Raw genomic sequence first — 14,544 nt, forward strand, 5'->3', positions numbered from 1 at the left:
AAGCAGAGGAAACACTTCCCAACTCATTCTATGAGGCCCGTATTAGTGTGATACTGAAACCAAACAAAGACAGTACAAAAAAAGGAAACCACAGACCAATATCCCACATGAACACAGATACCAAAATCCTCAACAAAATAGTAATCAAATCCAGCAACATATTAACAGAATGCAGCACCATATTGCTTAATATGCAATATTAATTATAATATTGCTTTGGGGGCTTATCACAAAGCACTGTTTTCTAGGGAGAAAAAAAATACAAAAAGTGGCATCTAAACTTGCTCTACCTTCCAACTAATAAACACCAAGCCCCTGCACGTCCCCTTTTTTATACCTGTCTATTTGCCTCATTGCTGGAGTCCAGGCCACCCAGCCCTGCCCACACTATCCCAGTGCTTTATGGATGGGCACACAGAGAAACATTCACTTCTGACTGGCATGATACTTCGGGGAGGGGGGCTGCCCAGGCAAAAGGAAATTCACCATTGCCAACAACCCCAGATTCCAGAACCCCCTAAGAATGGAACCCACACAGGAGAGAGCAGGAACATGGTAGCTGCAAAGGCTGGGTCAAAGACTCGTCAGGAGTCTGTGTGCAGGGCTATCTCTTGTCTCTACCTGGCAGGTTCCAGATCAAGATGCAAACTCCTCTGAGACTATTTCCTCAGCCACGACGAAGGACTGGCCTCATTCTCTCTTCTCCAGAGAGTAGAACCAAAGGAACAGAAGTCATCTAGAAGCAGATCCAGCTCAACAGAAGGATTATCATTCTAACCATTATAACTCACCCAAATCAAAAGGTTGCCTTGTGAAAGGCCTTGAATAGACATTTACCCAAAGAAGATCTACAAATGGCCAATAAGCACATGAAAAGATGCTTAAGATAATTAGTCATTAAGGAAATACCAAATCAAAGCCCCAGGATGCCTATACCAACAACAACAACAAAATGTAAAATAGCAAGTGTGGGCAGGTTGTGGAGAAACTGGAACCCTGGTACATTGTTGATAGAAATGCAAAATGGTGTCACTGCTATAAAAAACGGTACGGTGGTTCCTCAAAAAATTAAAGCTAGCACTACCATATGACCCAGCAATTCCACTCCTAGGTGTATGCCCCAAAGAACTAAAATCAGGGACTCAAAAATATACCTGTACCTTAGTGTCATAGCAGTATTATTCACCGTAGCCAAAAGATGGAAACGAGCCATGTGTCCATCAACAGATAAATGAATAAACAAAATGTGGTTTATCCCCACAATGGAATACTATTCTATTCAGCCATAAAGAGGAATGAAGGACTGATACATTCTACAACATGGATGAATACTAGAAACATGATGCTCAGTGAAATAAGCCAGACACAAAAGGGCGAATATTATATGATTCCATTTATATGAGATACTTAGAATAGTCAAATTCATAGACAGAAAATGGAATAGAGGTTACCATGCAGCTGGGGGAAGGGGATGGGGAGTTATTGTTTAATGGCTACAGAATTTCTGTTGGGATAATGAAAAAGTCCTGGAGACAGAGAGTGGGTAACAGTTGTACCTCGCTATGAATAAGCTCAATGCCACTGAATTTTACATTTAAAAAATAGTGACAAGGGTACATTTTATGTTATTTATATTTTACCACAATAAAAAAAAAGGTTTAAAAAAAGTGTGTCTTGGGCCGGCCGAGTGGGGCGTTGGTTAAGAGCTGGCTTGGGACGCCAGAGGGCCCCGGTTCGGATCCCACATATGAGGGCCAGTGACACTGCCCTCTACAGCTAAGATGCTGAACAACAGCTCAACCTGGAGCTGGGCTGCCGTGAGTCGCAGGCGACGGCATAGGCTGCAGCCCCTGTGGCAGTGGGTTGCCATGGGCTACCGTGTGTAGCCAGCAGCCAGCGTGAGCAGGCAGCAGCCACAGTGAGTGGCCGTCCAGAAGCCGGCAACTGATCTGCCTCGCCGGGGAAGAGCGCAATGATGGTGCTAAGTTGGGGCCAGTGAAGCAAAGTCCTCCACAACTAGATTGAAGAACAAAAGGACAGCAACTTGTCTGTTCCCCTTCCCCCAATTCCCCAGCGCTGTTCCCATTCCCCCAACTCCCCAATAAAAATCTTTTAAAAAAAAAAGTATGTCTTGGGGAGGCCGGTTAGCTCAGTTGGTTAAAGCACAGTGTTCATAACACCAAGGTTGCTGGTTCTATCCCCACATGGGCAACTGAGCTGCACCCTGCACAACTAGATTGAAACAAGTACTCGACTTGGAGCTGGTGGGTCCTGGAAAAACACACTGTTCCCCAATTTTTTAAAAAAATGTGTCTTGTGAGGTAGTGTTCACCCCAATTCACCAAGCCAAAGCAGGACACTGGGCGAGGGGTAGGCCTAGACGCCTCTTAAGGATACTGCTACCTTGAGAGGACACGCTTTTCAAGCACTTGGATATCACAGCTTCTGACTTTTCTCTTCACCACATAAAACTTAAGACAAGCTCAGGCGTTGTAAGTCCCAGGTCCATACCTGGTACACTCATGCACCATATATATTACGACTCTTAGGTCAATGACAGACTGCAAATGCAGAGGTGGTCCCATCAGATTCTAATGGAGCTGAGAAATTCCTACCACCTAGCAATGTCATAGCCATGGCAACTTCATAAAGCAACACATTACTCACACGTTTGTGGTGATGATGGTGTAACGAGACCTACTACGCTGCCAGTCGTATAAAAGTATAGCATGTACAATTACGTACAGAATATAACACTTGATAATGATAAACGGCTATGTTACTGGTTTATATATCTACTATGCTATGCTTTTGACCATTATTTTAATTTTTCTACTTATAAAAAAGGTTTGCTGTAAAATAATTGTGCCATGTGACGCCGACGGCAGCTGCATCCATCTCGTGTTTACCCCATCTCTTGACTGCATCATTTTCTCTTGTGCTTGACTTTGGTCTCGTGTTGTTTTATGAACTTAGAGTAGCCTCAGTGTCCAGTGTGTATAAAGTCTGCAGCAGTGTACAGTCGTGACCCGGGTCTTCACACTCACTCACTCACTCACCCACAGCAACTTCCAGTGCTACAAGCTCCATTCACGTTAAGGACCCTACACAGGTGTACCATTTTTTATTCTTTAGACCGTATTTTTACTATACCTTTTCTGTTTAGATATGGTTGGATACATAAATACCATTGTGCTATAATTGTGTACAGTATTCAGTACAGCAATATGCTATACAGGCTTGCGGCCCAGGAGCAATCGGCTGTACCACACAGCCTAGGTGTGCAGTAGGCTAGACCATCTAGGTTTGTGTAAGTGCACTCCGTGATGGTCGCACCATGATGAAATCACCTGAGGACACATTTGTCAGAAGGGATCCCTGTCGCTAGGTGGCACATGACTGTACTTTGTTATCCAACTTAGAGTTGTGATGAATACATGGTTTAAAGACTAAAGCCTTCCAGGCACTGATGGGGAGTGAGTCATCTGTGGGCGAATTCAAAGATTCAGACCCGATACGAGAATCTGGTTCACTTATGTCACCTGCAGCCCAGCAGGTGTGCCAACCTCCCATAGAAGGCTTCTATGGGTTCTTCTTCTCACGCCTTGCTATGTTAGCCCCCTGCCTCTCGTTGGGGACTCAGTTAATATTCACTGAACACATGAATGATACACTCAAGGACTGCATCTCCTGGAATGGCCAAAACATGCTAACCACCACACAGGGCTGAACTAGCCTTACCTCCCCACGCCTATCCGACAGGAGGGATGATCATCAAACATACCAAAGGTAACAATGAAGCATTTGTCATGTGCCCCGCACTCTGCTCAGTGCTTTAATGTATGACTCCATTTAATCAGCATAACAACTCTATGTAAAATTACCCCAACTTTATAAGCAAGGAAACTGAGGCTCAGAAAGAACCCATTTGTCCAAGGGTTACTTAGCTGGCAGATCTTGCACTCAGACGAACCCAAGCAGTCTTACGGCACAGCCCAAGCCCTCCTAACTGCTTGGCTACAGAGCTTCGAGCACCCACCCAAAATTTCCCAGGACTCCAAATTAAGTTGTCTTTTTTCTGAGTCTTTATCACACTTTTCTACTGGTCCAGGGAAACTGGAGGCAATCCATCTTTGAAATGCACCCACTGCTTTAATCAATGGCTGCCTAGGAACTCCAGGGGCCCAGCTTTCCAGCGTTTATCAAAATAAGATTTCTATTATAGCAAAACAGAGAAATCATCTCCATGCTCAAAAGCAGCACAGTCCAGTGGAAATATACAGTGAGCTACTTATGTCATTTAAATTTTTCTAGCAGCCGCAGGGGGAAAAGTAATAAGATAGAGGTGACATTCATTTTAACATACTGTATTTAACCCAGTCTATCTAAAATCGTATTATTTCAACATGTTAATATAAAAAATCATAAACGCGATAGTTTCGACTCTTTTCCTCATCCTAAGAGTTCGCGAGCTGGTGTGCATTTTACACTAATGGCACATTGTAACTGGTCAATAGCCAGAATGGCAAGTGGCTGCCATATTGGGCCTCTCGGGTCTAAAATGTTGCCTCTGCTTTTTCTCATCCTTCCTATCTCTGTGGATGCCCTACTTTGTCTCCATCAGTCCTACATGTCTCTTCAATAGGAGTCATCTATAACAGTGACCAATGAAAGCATGTCAGCAAGAGTATTCCGTCTTTATGATTCTCACTGATCCTACAGTGGTCACCGCTAATCCCATTACCATTATCGTCGGCCCTTCCCTTACACCCTCTATTTGCTCTCATCCTCCCTTCTTCTCTTCTGGGCGATTGCACCTTTGGGGAATCCACAGTAGAGCAGTAAACCTCTTCCTGTATCCGTGGCTGCCTTAATTGGCAGTTTGGGTCAAATCAGTGACTCTAAACCTCAGTAAACTCACGAGTAAAACAGGAACGACCACAGTTGCAGTCACTACCCACTGGAGGGGCGTTCCAAGGGTAACAAATGGAAGAGAATCATTCTGCACTTTGACTTTCTCAGCCCATGTTTGTCCCTCTTCCCTTCTCATCCCTCAGCTTTTCCACTTTCCTTCCTGATGCCATGTGTCCCTCCTCTTCCTCAGCCTAACACCTCCCCATCCCTCAGATGAGAGCAGCACACTGAGGTCAAAGGAGGAAGGCCAGGTCCCAACAGTTGGGGACTGGTGGGTGGGAGCTCAGAAAATTACTGGTTCTCTGGGGGAGGAACTCTCCCCAGTTTTCTGCAATGTTCCAGGACTTTTGATGAGGAGGGGGAAGAGTAACAAATTCCCCAGTGGAACCCACTACAAAAACCCAAAGGGGTAGTAAACCCTTCAGAAATAACTTCTGCCACCGACTCAGAATTGTGAGACTACCCCCCACCCATATCTTTATGAGAACAATGCAAAAGCAAGAGGCTAGGTCTTCACAGGCTGGCCGCTTTGTGCGAAAGAAACGGGTCCTCATCCTAGCACTGCAGGTCCCCAGATCCTTCCCAACTAGAGGCAAGAGAGATAAGGCTCGAACCTGACACAACTGCCTCCTTAACCTTGAGCTCTCGGTCATCAAAATACAAGCAACCAGGGCCAGCCGAGTGGTGCGTTGGTTAACTGGCTTGGGATGCCAGAGGGCCCCGGTTCAGATCCCACATATGAGGGCCAGTGACACTGCCCTCCGCAGCTAAGATGCTGAACAACAGCTCAACCTGGAGATGGGCTGCCGTGGGTTGCCGGTGACGGCGTGGGCTGCAGCCCCTGTGGCAGTGGGTTGCCATGGGCTGCCGTGTGTAGCCAGCAGCCAGCGTGAGCGGGCAGCAGCCGCTGTGAGTGGCCGTCCAGAAGCCGGCGACTGATCTGCCTCGCCCGGGAAGAGCGCAATGATGGTGCCAGCTTGGGCCAGTGAAGCGACATCCTCCACAACTAGATCGAAGAACAAAATAACAGCAACTTGTCTGTTCCCCTTCCCCCGATTCCCCAATAAAATCTTAAAAAAAAAATACAAGCAACCAGAAAATGAAAGGAAACATAAACCCATGCTGAGGGCATGGGGAAACAGGCTCTTTCCCATGGCGTTGGTGAAGGGCAATTTGGCAAAACTCATCAAAAGTCCTGGAACGTTGCATATCCTTGGATCCAGAAATTCCACTTCTAGGAACTGAAGGCGAGGATTACAACAAGCCACAAGGATGTCTACTACAGTGTTAGTTATAATCATGGAAAATTATAAACAAACATCTGACAATAAAAGTTTAGTTAAAAAATGGTACATCCATGTAATATTGTACCATGCAGTAACTATTAAAAATGTTTCATAATGTGAAAAGCTGCTCCTAACATAGTAAGTGAACTTCATATGTCTAGCCTTCCCCAGAGTTCCAGGCTCACATACCCAACTGTCTACTTGACAAACGTCACATGTCAAACAGGACATGACCCTCAAGCTCCATCTACTCGACCCCTAGTCTTCACATTCCAAATAATGGCACCACCATTCATTCACTCAGTTCTTAGGCCAAACACCTAGGAATAATCCTCAGTTCTCTCTCTTGCTTCACCCCACCCCACTGCCATATGTAATTCACGAGCATCTCCTGCACACTTGACCTTCTGAATCTAGCCACTTGCCCCGTCCCCCCAGCCATCATACTAGCCCAAGGCACACTCATTCCTGGCTTTGACATCCCCACTAACCTCCCAACCTGTCTCCCTGCTCCCATTCTCACCCCCTACAGTCTGTTTTTTTCTGCAGCAATCAGAAGAATCTTTTAAAAACATAAATCTGTCACCCCCATGCTCACGGAACAAAATCCAAGGATTTCAGGCAAGTCCTCTATGACCAGGGACCTGCTTCTGTCTCCCTCTGCGTCCCTCGTCCGTCCCCATTCACTCACTCCACGCCAACCACAGTGGACTCCTTGCTGTTCTAATAACATACTGAGCACATTCCCACCCAGGAAACTTGCATCTGCTGATTCCTCTGCCTGGTGCATTCCACAAATTATCTCATGGCTTTCTTCCTCAAGTCAGCAAAACCCCCTCAAGGAGGCCTTGTGGATTGTCCCATGCCCCTCCCTCTCTTTTCCATTTTCTTTTGGCTTTTTTTTTAGGTTTTTAAATAGCAGTGGTACATTGTTACGTTGTCCCGTTCACAGGCTCCAGTGAACTACGCCTGCTGGAATCTATACCCTTAGATAGTAACTTCCACATTGGCTCTGGGCTTATCCATGTAATTTGCTTTGGCCAGTGGGACATCAGCAAAGGCTATGGAAGCAGAGGGGATGTGGACTGGGGCTTGCCCCCTTGGAACACTGCTGCTGCCGCCATGTAAGAAATCTGGGCTGTCCTGCTGGAGAAGCCATGTGGCAGAGAACCGAGGTGCCGCAGCCAACCGCCAGCCATGCAAACAAGGCCATCTTGGACCACCCAGCCCCAGTCAAACCACCAGATGACCCCAATCACATAAGTGACCCAAGCAAGATGGGCAGATCTGGCCAGCTGGGTCCAGCCCGAATTGCAGACTCATGAGCAAATAAATGATTGTTGTTTTAAGTCACTACGTGTTGGGGTGGCTAGTTGGGCAGCAAATTGCAACTGTTACAATAGCTCATCCTTAGCTGTGGTAGAGACTCCTAGCCATTCGGCAAACTGTTTTCTCTTCTTGCTGGTTCCACCTCCCCATCTTCCTTGCAGTAACTAAATGCTAGCCAATGGAATGAAAGCAGAACTGATAAGGACAACTTCCAGGATAAGTCTTTTGAGGGGCTTTGCCTTCGCCACATTTTCTCCCCTTTCTGGATGACAACATCGCAGAAGGGAAGGGCCTGGAGTATGAGAGAATGGCTCACCAGGCACGGCCACTCACCTTGAACTGTTTTGTGAGAAAGAAAAAGACTTCTACTATATTAGAGTCATTACACATGTAGGGATCTGTTATCACCTATCCTAATTAATACACTAATGGACATTCTCTGTCCACTTGTCTATTGCCTGTCTGCCTCTGCCTCACCTTAACATTCACACATGCATGCAAGCACCGTGAGAGCAGGGGTCCCACCTGTCTTGTTCACCACTGTGTTTCCAGTGCCTCAAAACAGCGTTGGGCACACAGTGAGTGATCACTAAATATTTACACCTGTTGTAAACTAAATATGGCCACAAATACTTTGCAGCTCCTCCCACCAAGAGGCGGAGTCGATGTCCCCCATCATTAAATCCAGGCTGGCCATGTGACCCGCGCTGACCCATAAAATGCAATGGAAGTGACATTGTGGGACTACTGAATCTTAAGGCACCTTGCAACTTTCACTCTTGCCCTCTGGAACACTGAAGACATGGAAGAAACCCAGGGTGCCATCCCACTGGAGAGGCCACATGGAGACAAAGGCTCAGCTGTCTCAGCCACCAGCCCATCTGCCCGCTGCATGTGGCCACATGCGTGAGCCCAGCAGACCCATCCAGCCAATCCCAAAGCACGTAATCATGGGAAATAACGAGTTGGTGTCTGAAGCCCAAAGTTTCCTGAACATAATTAAATCTAGGGATGGTTTGTTACACCACAATCAATAACTGAGATGGAACATATGAAGAACAAATAATTGATATGAGTAGGCTTCCGTGCCCTTGCTGTATGAGGAGATTCTGGACTTATCCACCCCGCAACCCAATCCCTGATATTTCCCTCCCCTCCTAATTTAACCAAAATAGAGCCCAGCTCAGAGTCACCTGCAACCTGGCCAGCACCTGCCAGTCCTAGTGTCACTCGGTCACCTTTCACATGATCTCTGTGCCTCCGGGGTTTTTCCTGTCCCATCTACCATATGGACCAGGGATCGGCAAGCGACAGCCTGTGGGCTAAATCTGACCAGCACCTGTTTTTATAAAACCCTAAACCTAGGCATTTTGAAATGTCAAGAAAAAAAATCAATAGAAAAAATATTTTGCAACATGTGCAAATTACATTATTTTCAATTTCAGGATCCATAAATAAAGTTTTATTGGAAAATGTTCACTTAGGTATTGTCCACGGCTGCTACATGCTCCAACAGCAGAGTTGAGTGGTTGTGATGGAAGCCATATGGCCCACAACACCTAAAACTATTTACTATCTGTCCTGTTACAGAAAAAGTTTGATGGCCCCTGCTGCAGGCTACCATCAGACTAACCTTTAAGCATCTTTTTTATTAACCACTCCCAAACCTTTGGAGACTTCTGTCTCCTCCCTCAAACAGGTAAAACTCTGTTGATCTGACTCCCCTGTCCTAAGTCAGAGCCCAGGAGCTAGCGACCTAAATTCGTTTCTTATGACACTGTATAGCGTACTCTTCATTCTGGGCCAACAGGTCTCTGAGCCGACCCACGGAGGCATTTTCATGCCTTCATCTGGTTTGTTGTTCTTCTCCAGCGAGCCACCTGCTGCAATCTAAACCCTCTCCATTCTTCACTCCACTCAGGGTCCCCAGGTCCCCAGCCAGGACCGCTTCCCTAACTGCTTTGCCATCTATTTCCCCAGGTGATTCTATGGAACACCAATCCCGAGAGATATCCCTGAAAAAAAGCAAACTGCAGACTCCGCCCTCACTTGGAGTCACAGCATACATATATGGCATAGGAAAGGCTCTGAGAAGTCCTGCAGTAAAGACACCTGTTTCCCTTTGCTTAACTCAATTGTCCCCAAACATATTAACCATGGAATTCATTTTGTCTACAGAACACTTGTTGACTGCCGGCATCTAATACAGTGCCCGGATTTCAGCACGTGTTGAAAGAATGAAAAACGCTAACCTTCCCCAGAATTAGGGACCCACAGAGTATACTTTGGGAAGGCTGCTCTGGTCCTGTCTTCTCTCCCCCTGATCTGAGCTGTCCCCTTCCATCTCACTACGCCATGCCACATAATGTTAATTATCATCATCATGGTCACACTCATTTATTTAGCACCTGCAGGCACGGTGCTAGAGATAGCACTAGACCCCTGAAAATGTCATCTCTTTTCATCCTCACAACCACCTCTGAGGTAGGTAATATTATTCTGTCATCGCCATTTTGCCAAAAAATGAAACCATGGATCCGAAAAGCTAAACCACTAGCCCAAGGCAGAGTTAAGTAGAAAAGCGAGAATTCAAAACTACATTAGTCTGACTCCAAAGTTCACAGTCTTTCGTCCGCACCAAAGTATCTCCCTAGAACACACTGTGCTGACGCGCTGGCTATCCACCCAACATCCCTTCATGCCTTCTTGCATGCCAGCAGCACCCTTATTTTTATGCAGTGGCGATAGATCAACCAAAGCAATGCAGCATAACCCATCAAACCAATCACAATGGTGTTCCCACTTCTCCACGCCCCAGCCTTGCAGCTAGGACTAACCAGTTGACCCAGTTCTGGTCAAGAAGATATAATTCAACATCATCTGTGGGGTAGGCAGGAGAAGGTGTCCTGGGGGAGCCAAACAAAGACATGAACCCCGTTATGCCTTCGCACTCACCCAGCTCCCTTCCTTCCCGCCTTGAACCCTGGTGTGATGGCTGAAGCTTCAGGGGCCATCTTGCAACCATGAGACTTTGCAAAGACATCAGCCGTGATATGATTAACTTACGGAGCCAACTCAAGCAGCTACATACTACCAGGCTTCTTGTTACATGGGAAAAAGAAACTACAATTCGCTTACCCACTGTAGTTGGATTTTCCACTTCATGGAGCTGAACCCATTCCTAATGGACCCATGCGCTTTTCTCCATATTATTAACTGTTTGGGCTTTATCGCTATTTCACATATATATTATCAGCCTGGCCTCTCTAACCATGAAGTATGCTTCTTGAAAGCTAAATCTGTGTTGTATATTTTTGTTTCTACAGGGGTATATGCATTTTAGTACATTTTGCTTATTACCATGGTTTTCAGGGATGGTCTGTTCAATTTAATGTTTTATGTGGTGTTTGGGAGCAGGAAGTTGTTACTATGAAGTAGCTGAGAAATGACATCTATCTCCTGATAGATTAATACTTCTCAAAGTGTCAATATGAAAACATGCATTATCAACAGCTGGGCTGTTTATTAATGCAGATGCCTGGCCCCCCCCCCAATCCCAACTGAATTAGGCTCTCTGGGAGAGCTGAGAATGTGCATTTTTAACAAGCCCCCCGGGTATTTTGATATACAAAATTTGGCAATTGTTGGGATAAAAAGAAAAAAATCCCCGTGGGTTCAAAGCCTAAGTGAAGTTCGGCAGCAGGTAGCTGGTCCCCAAGTCACCAGCCCTCCTCCGTGGGCCCACTCTAGACCTAGAGATCTGAGAAGCCTAAACAGCATAATTGCTTGAGATCCTTCCTTGGGCAATATGGATGAAGTGGTGGTTGGCACGTTCTGAGACATATTGGGACTAGGAAACTAACACAGAGATGCAGTCCCAATACCTGTAACTTCCCACCCTACCAATGCCTCCTTCCCCCAGTTTAAAAGGAGAACCACCAGGTAGGAAAGACACCGCCGGATCCAGGGCCCACTGCGACAATCCCCATTGTCCAGGGACTCGTCAGAGGAAAGAGAATGTTGAACAGAGGAAAAGAAAACTGGAGAAATTTATACAATAATACACAAATTAGCATGTGGGACTCCTGGCTCAGAGGAACAGGCGAGGCCGCAGGTGGCCCTTTGGGTTATTTATTTATTTACGGCATGCAGTTCGGAACAGAGTCTTATCTTGCGCGCTGCTCAGACAGCAGAAGGCTGGGTCAGGGCATCCCATGCTTTTTCTCCCAGCAGCAGAGTCCTAGCCTCGACTGCTCTCCCAAAGCTCCAAGAAAGAAAATACTGGCTTCCCAACAGAATTTCCACTCCTCTGACACCTCTTGACATTCATCTGATTTCATTTCTGAGGATCATTTTCCCAGGTGACAGGTGCCCAGAGACATGTATTCTAAGGTAGCAAACAGCATATTCAACACACACACACACACACACACACACACACACACATGGCACTAACTCCACTTTCAAACTGATGACCTCCCTGCCTGCTGATGGCCAGCCAAATCTAAAACCATGGAAGAAAAAGACTTGAAAGTGACTCAGAGAGAGGTGCTCATCCAGGCTAGCATGGAGACAGGAGGGTGAAAGGACTGAGTAAGGACCGAAGAGTTCAGGCCTTGGAGACCCGCGGGCTGCCCACACTGCACATGCCTCCTCCACCACAGGAAGAGCCTCTTTCCTTGGCTCCCAGCCCCAGTGTCACCACCCTCAGCAACTGCCAGCTAATGGGAGTTCCCAAATGTAATCAAGCCATGTGGACAGCTGGGCCAGTTGGAGGGACCGGGAAGGGAGTCAAGCCCTTCAGATGTTTCAAACAACCTGGGTGCCCAATGATTTGGTGGGCACCAGGCATAGTCTAAGGCTCTTGAAATCTTCCTCCTTTGACCAAAGGGCCTTCGCAAGAAGCAACTTCTGCCATCTTCTTTCTGGGTAACTTTGCATCCACCCCCCCCCCACACACACACACACACAAAACTGCTTCAAACTCCCCCTCAAGTTCTGTTGGAGAGAATGTTACAACACGCCAAAGATAACTCCTCCTCCTACCTCTTTCCTCTTCTCCTTCTGGGTCCCTCCTCCTCCCTAAGTGTACAGACAGCATCACCATCACCTGGTTTGCTATCCCACCGAGATCCAAGAGTATTTTCCCACACCACTTGTGTGTGCTGATCCAGGCTCTTTTTTTTTTTTAATCGTTATACACGTTTTGGGCCTGCAACAGCTCCCTGCATCGACATGATTTGGCTGGAAATGGGGAGCTCAAATGAGGATTTCTTTTTTTAATGCATCTTGCCTCCTGACATGTTATATCACTGAAACAAACAAACACACAAGAAAACGCAAAACCACAAAATCCAGGGAGCAAACAGAGGCTGGGACGGAGGCCGGGAGAAGAGGTCTATATTTATAGGCAACCCCATTCTGCGAGCAAAAACCACCTTTTGACCACCTGCAGAATGCGCAAGATCACGTGGGTTCTCCGCAGCGCCCTAATGTCTTACCCAAGCACACAAACCCCTGTGGCATATAAACAAATCCACAAGCGGAAAAGAGCGAGAACTCACTCCTCGGAGAGGAAGCGAATGATAATAACAGCCGCAAGAATAATAATAAAGAACGAATAACAATTACTACTACTACTCCCACCACCCAGCCAAGCGTAGACGACAGCGGTACAGTAAAGGGACATCCAGGGCAGGCTTTGCAAGAAGATAAATCACAGAAAACCGTTGTGCCCTCTTGCTACCCTCCCACCCCCACCCCCCCACCCCCAGCAAACAGAATCAAAGGAAAGGGGATGGCGGGGAGAAAGGGGAGGGAAAGAAGGCTTGCTTTCCCCCAACCTCCCCCCCCCCACCCCTTAAGCAACACCTACCTCCAGGGTCCGGATTTCTTTTTGTGTGAGGTCGTTGGAGGTAGCACATTTGGTCCTAAGCCCTTCCAGGTTGGAGATGCTCAGGTCTATCATGTTTTGGACCAACTCGCACTGCTGTAAGGCTTTCTGCAAACTCAGAGGCTGCTGCTCCTCGCTTTTCGTCATGTTTTCCTCATCCATCGCTTGCTCTGCAAGCCCCCTTCCCCTCCTCCTTCTCCCAGAGAGAAAAAAGGGGGGGGGCGGGCGGGAGGGGGGGGGACTAGAGGTAGTCTACCCCCTACGCCTCTCCAACCACTGCGACTTCTCAACAATGTCTCATGAAGAAGGAACCCAACATCTCACATAGGGTTGCGGGGGGTGCGGGGGAGGGGACAAGCGCTAAGATTTATTATTTTATTTTGGGGGTATCAAGCCGACTCCATGAGAACGTCTCCTTTCTCTTGAGTCTCTGGTCCCTTGAAAAGGAGAGAGGCTGTTTCTCAGAAGCAAACCAGGTGATGTGATGCTGTCCGTACACTTAGGGAGGAGGAGGAGGGGGAGGAGGGGGAGGAGGAGGGGGAGGAAGGCAAGGACGGGGGAGAGGCGGAGAAGAAGGAAAATAGCGCTCACGCTTTACACACCGGCTCCGTGAAGGGCAAAATTATATATATTTTTTTGGCTGGCTGGCTTTTATGTCAAAAAAAAATCTGGTTTGCCCCTCTCCCCGTTGCAGGGACACGGCATTGTCCACCGTTTGGGGTGCTTTAGCGCGTTCTCAGGATGCTGGCTGCATTGCTCCCGCGGCTGCGGCGGCGACTGCGGCTGGCTGCTGTCTCCTCGCGCTGGGGCTGCTGCTGCTGCTGTCGCTGCCGCCGCCGGGCTCCGGGGGTGACGGCTGCTGCATTCGCTCCTGCCTCGCTCCACACCGACATCTTGTCTGTCAATCAAAGGGCGGGGGAAGCGAGGGAGCGCCGGCAAGGGATGGAGAGCGAGCGAGGGACCTGCAGGGGAGCGGGTTGGTGGAGAGGCGCCGTGCGCGCATCCGCCCCAGCGGGCCCCGGCTCCGGCGCGCCAGGGACCCGCCGGAGGAGGCGGAGGAGGAGCGCGCAAGCTCGCGCACCTGGCCCGGGAAGGGACAGCTCCCCGGCGGGGGGGGTGGGG

The 14,544-nt window shown here is 47.8% G+C and overlaps 1 protein-coding gene across 1 annotated transcript in view; it reads right to left on the reverse strand.

Annotated features, from left to right (window-relative positions):
- Positions 1-13,955, reverse strand: part of LOC109386145 (kinase suppressor of Ras 2-like) — a gene marked incomplete at its 3' end in the record, with an annotated part of 71,673 nt that extends 57,718 nt beyond the window's left edge. Inside the window, exon 1 of the mRNA XM_019649057.1 lies at positions 13,405-13,955. Within this exon, the coding sequence (XP_019504602.1) occupies positions 13,405-13,584 (180 nt within the window). The remainder of the gene's footprint in view (positions 1-13,404) is intronic.
- Positions 13,956-14,544: the final 589 nt, after the last annotated feature.

The sequence above is a fragment of the Hipposideros armiger genome, unplaced genomic scaffold (assembly GCF_001890085.2).
Source record: "Hipposideros armiger isolate ML-2016 unplaced genomic scaffold, ASM189008v1 scaffold_129, whole genome shotgun sequence".
Lineage (NCBI taxonomy): Eukaryota > Metazoa > Chordata > Mammalia > Chiroptera > Hipposideridae > Hipposideros > Hipposideros armiger.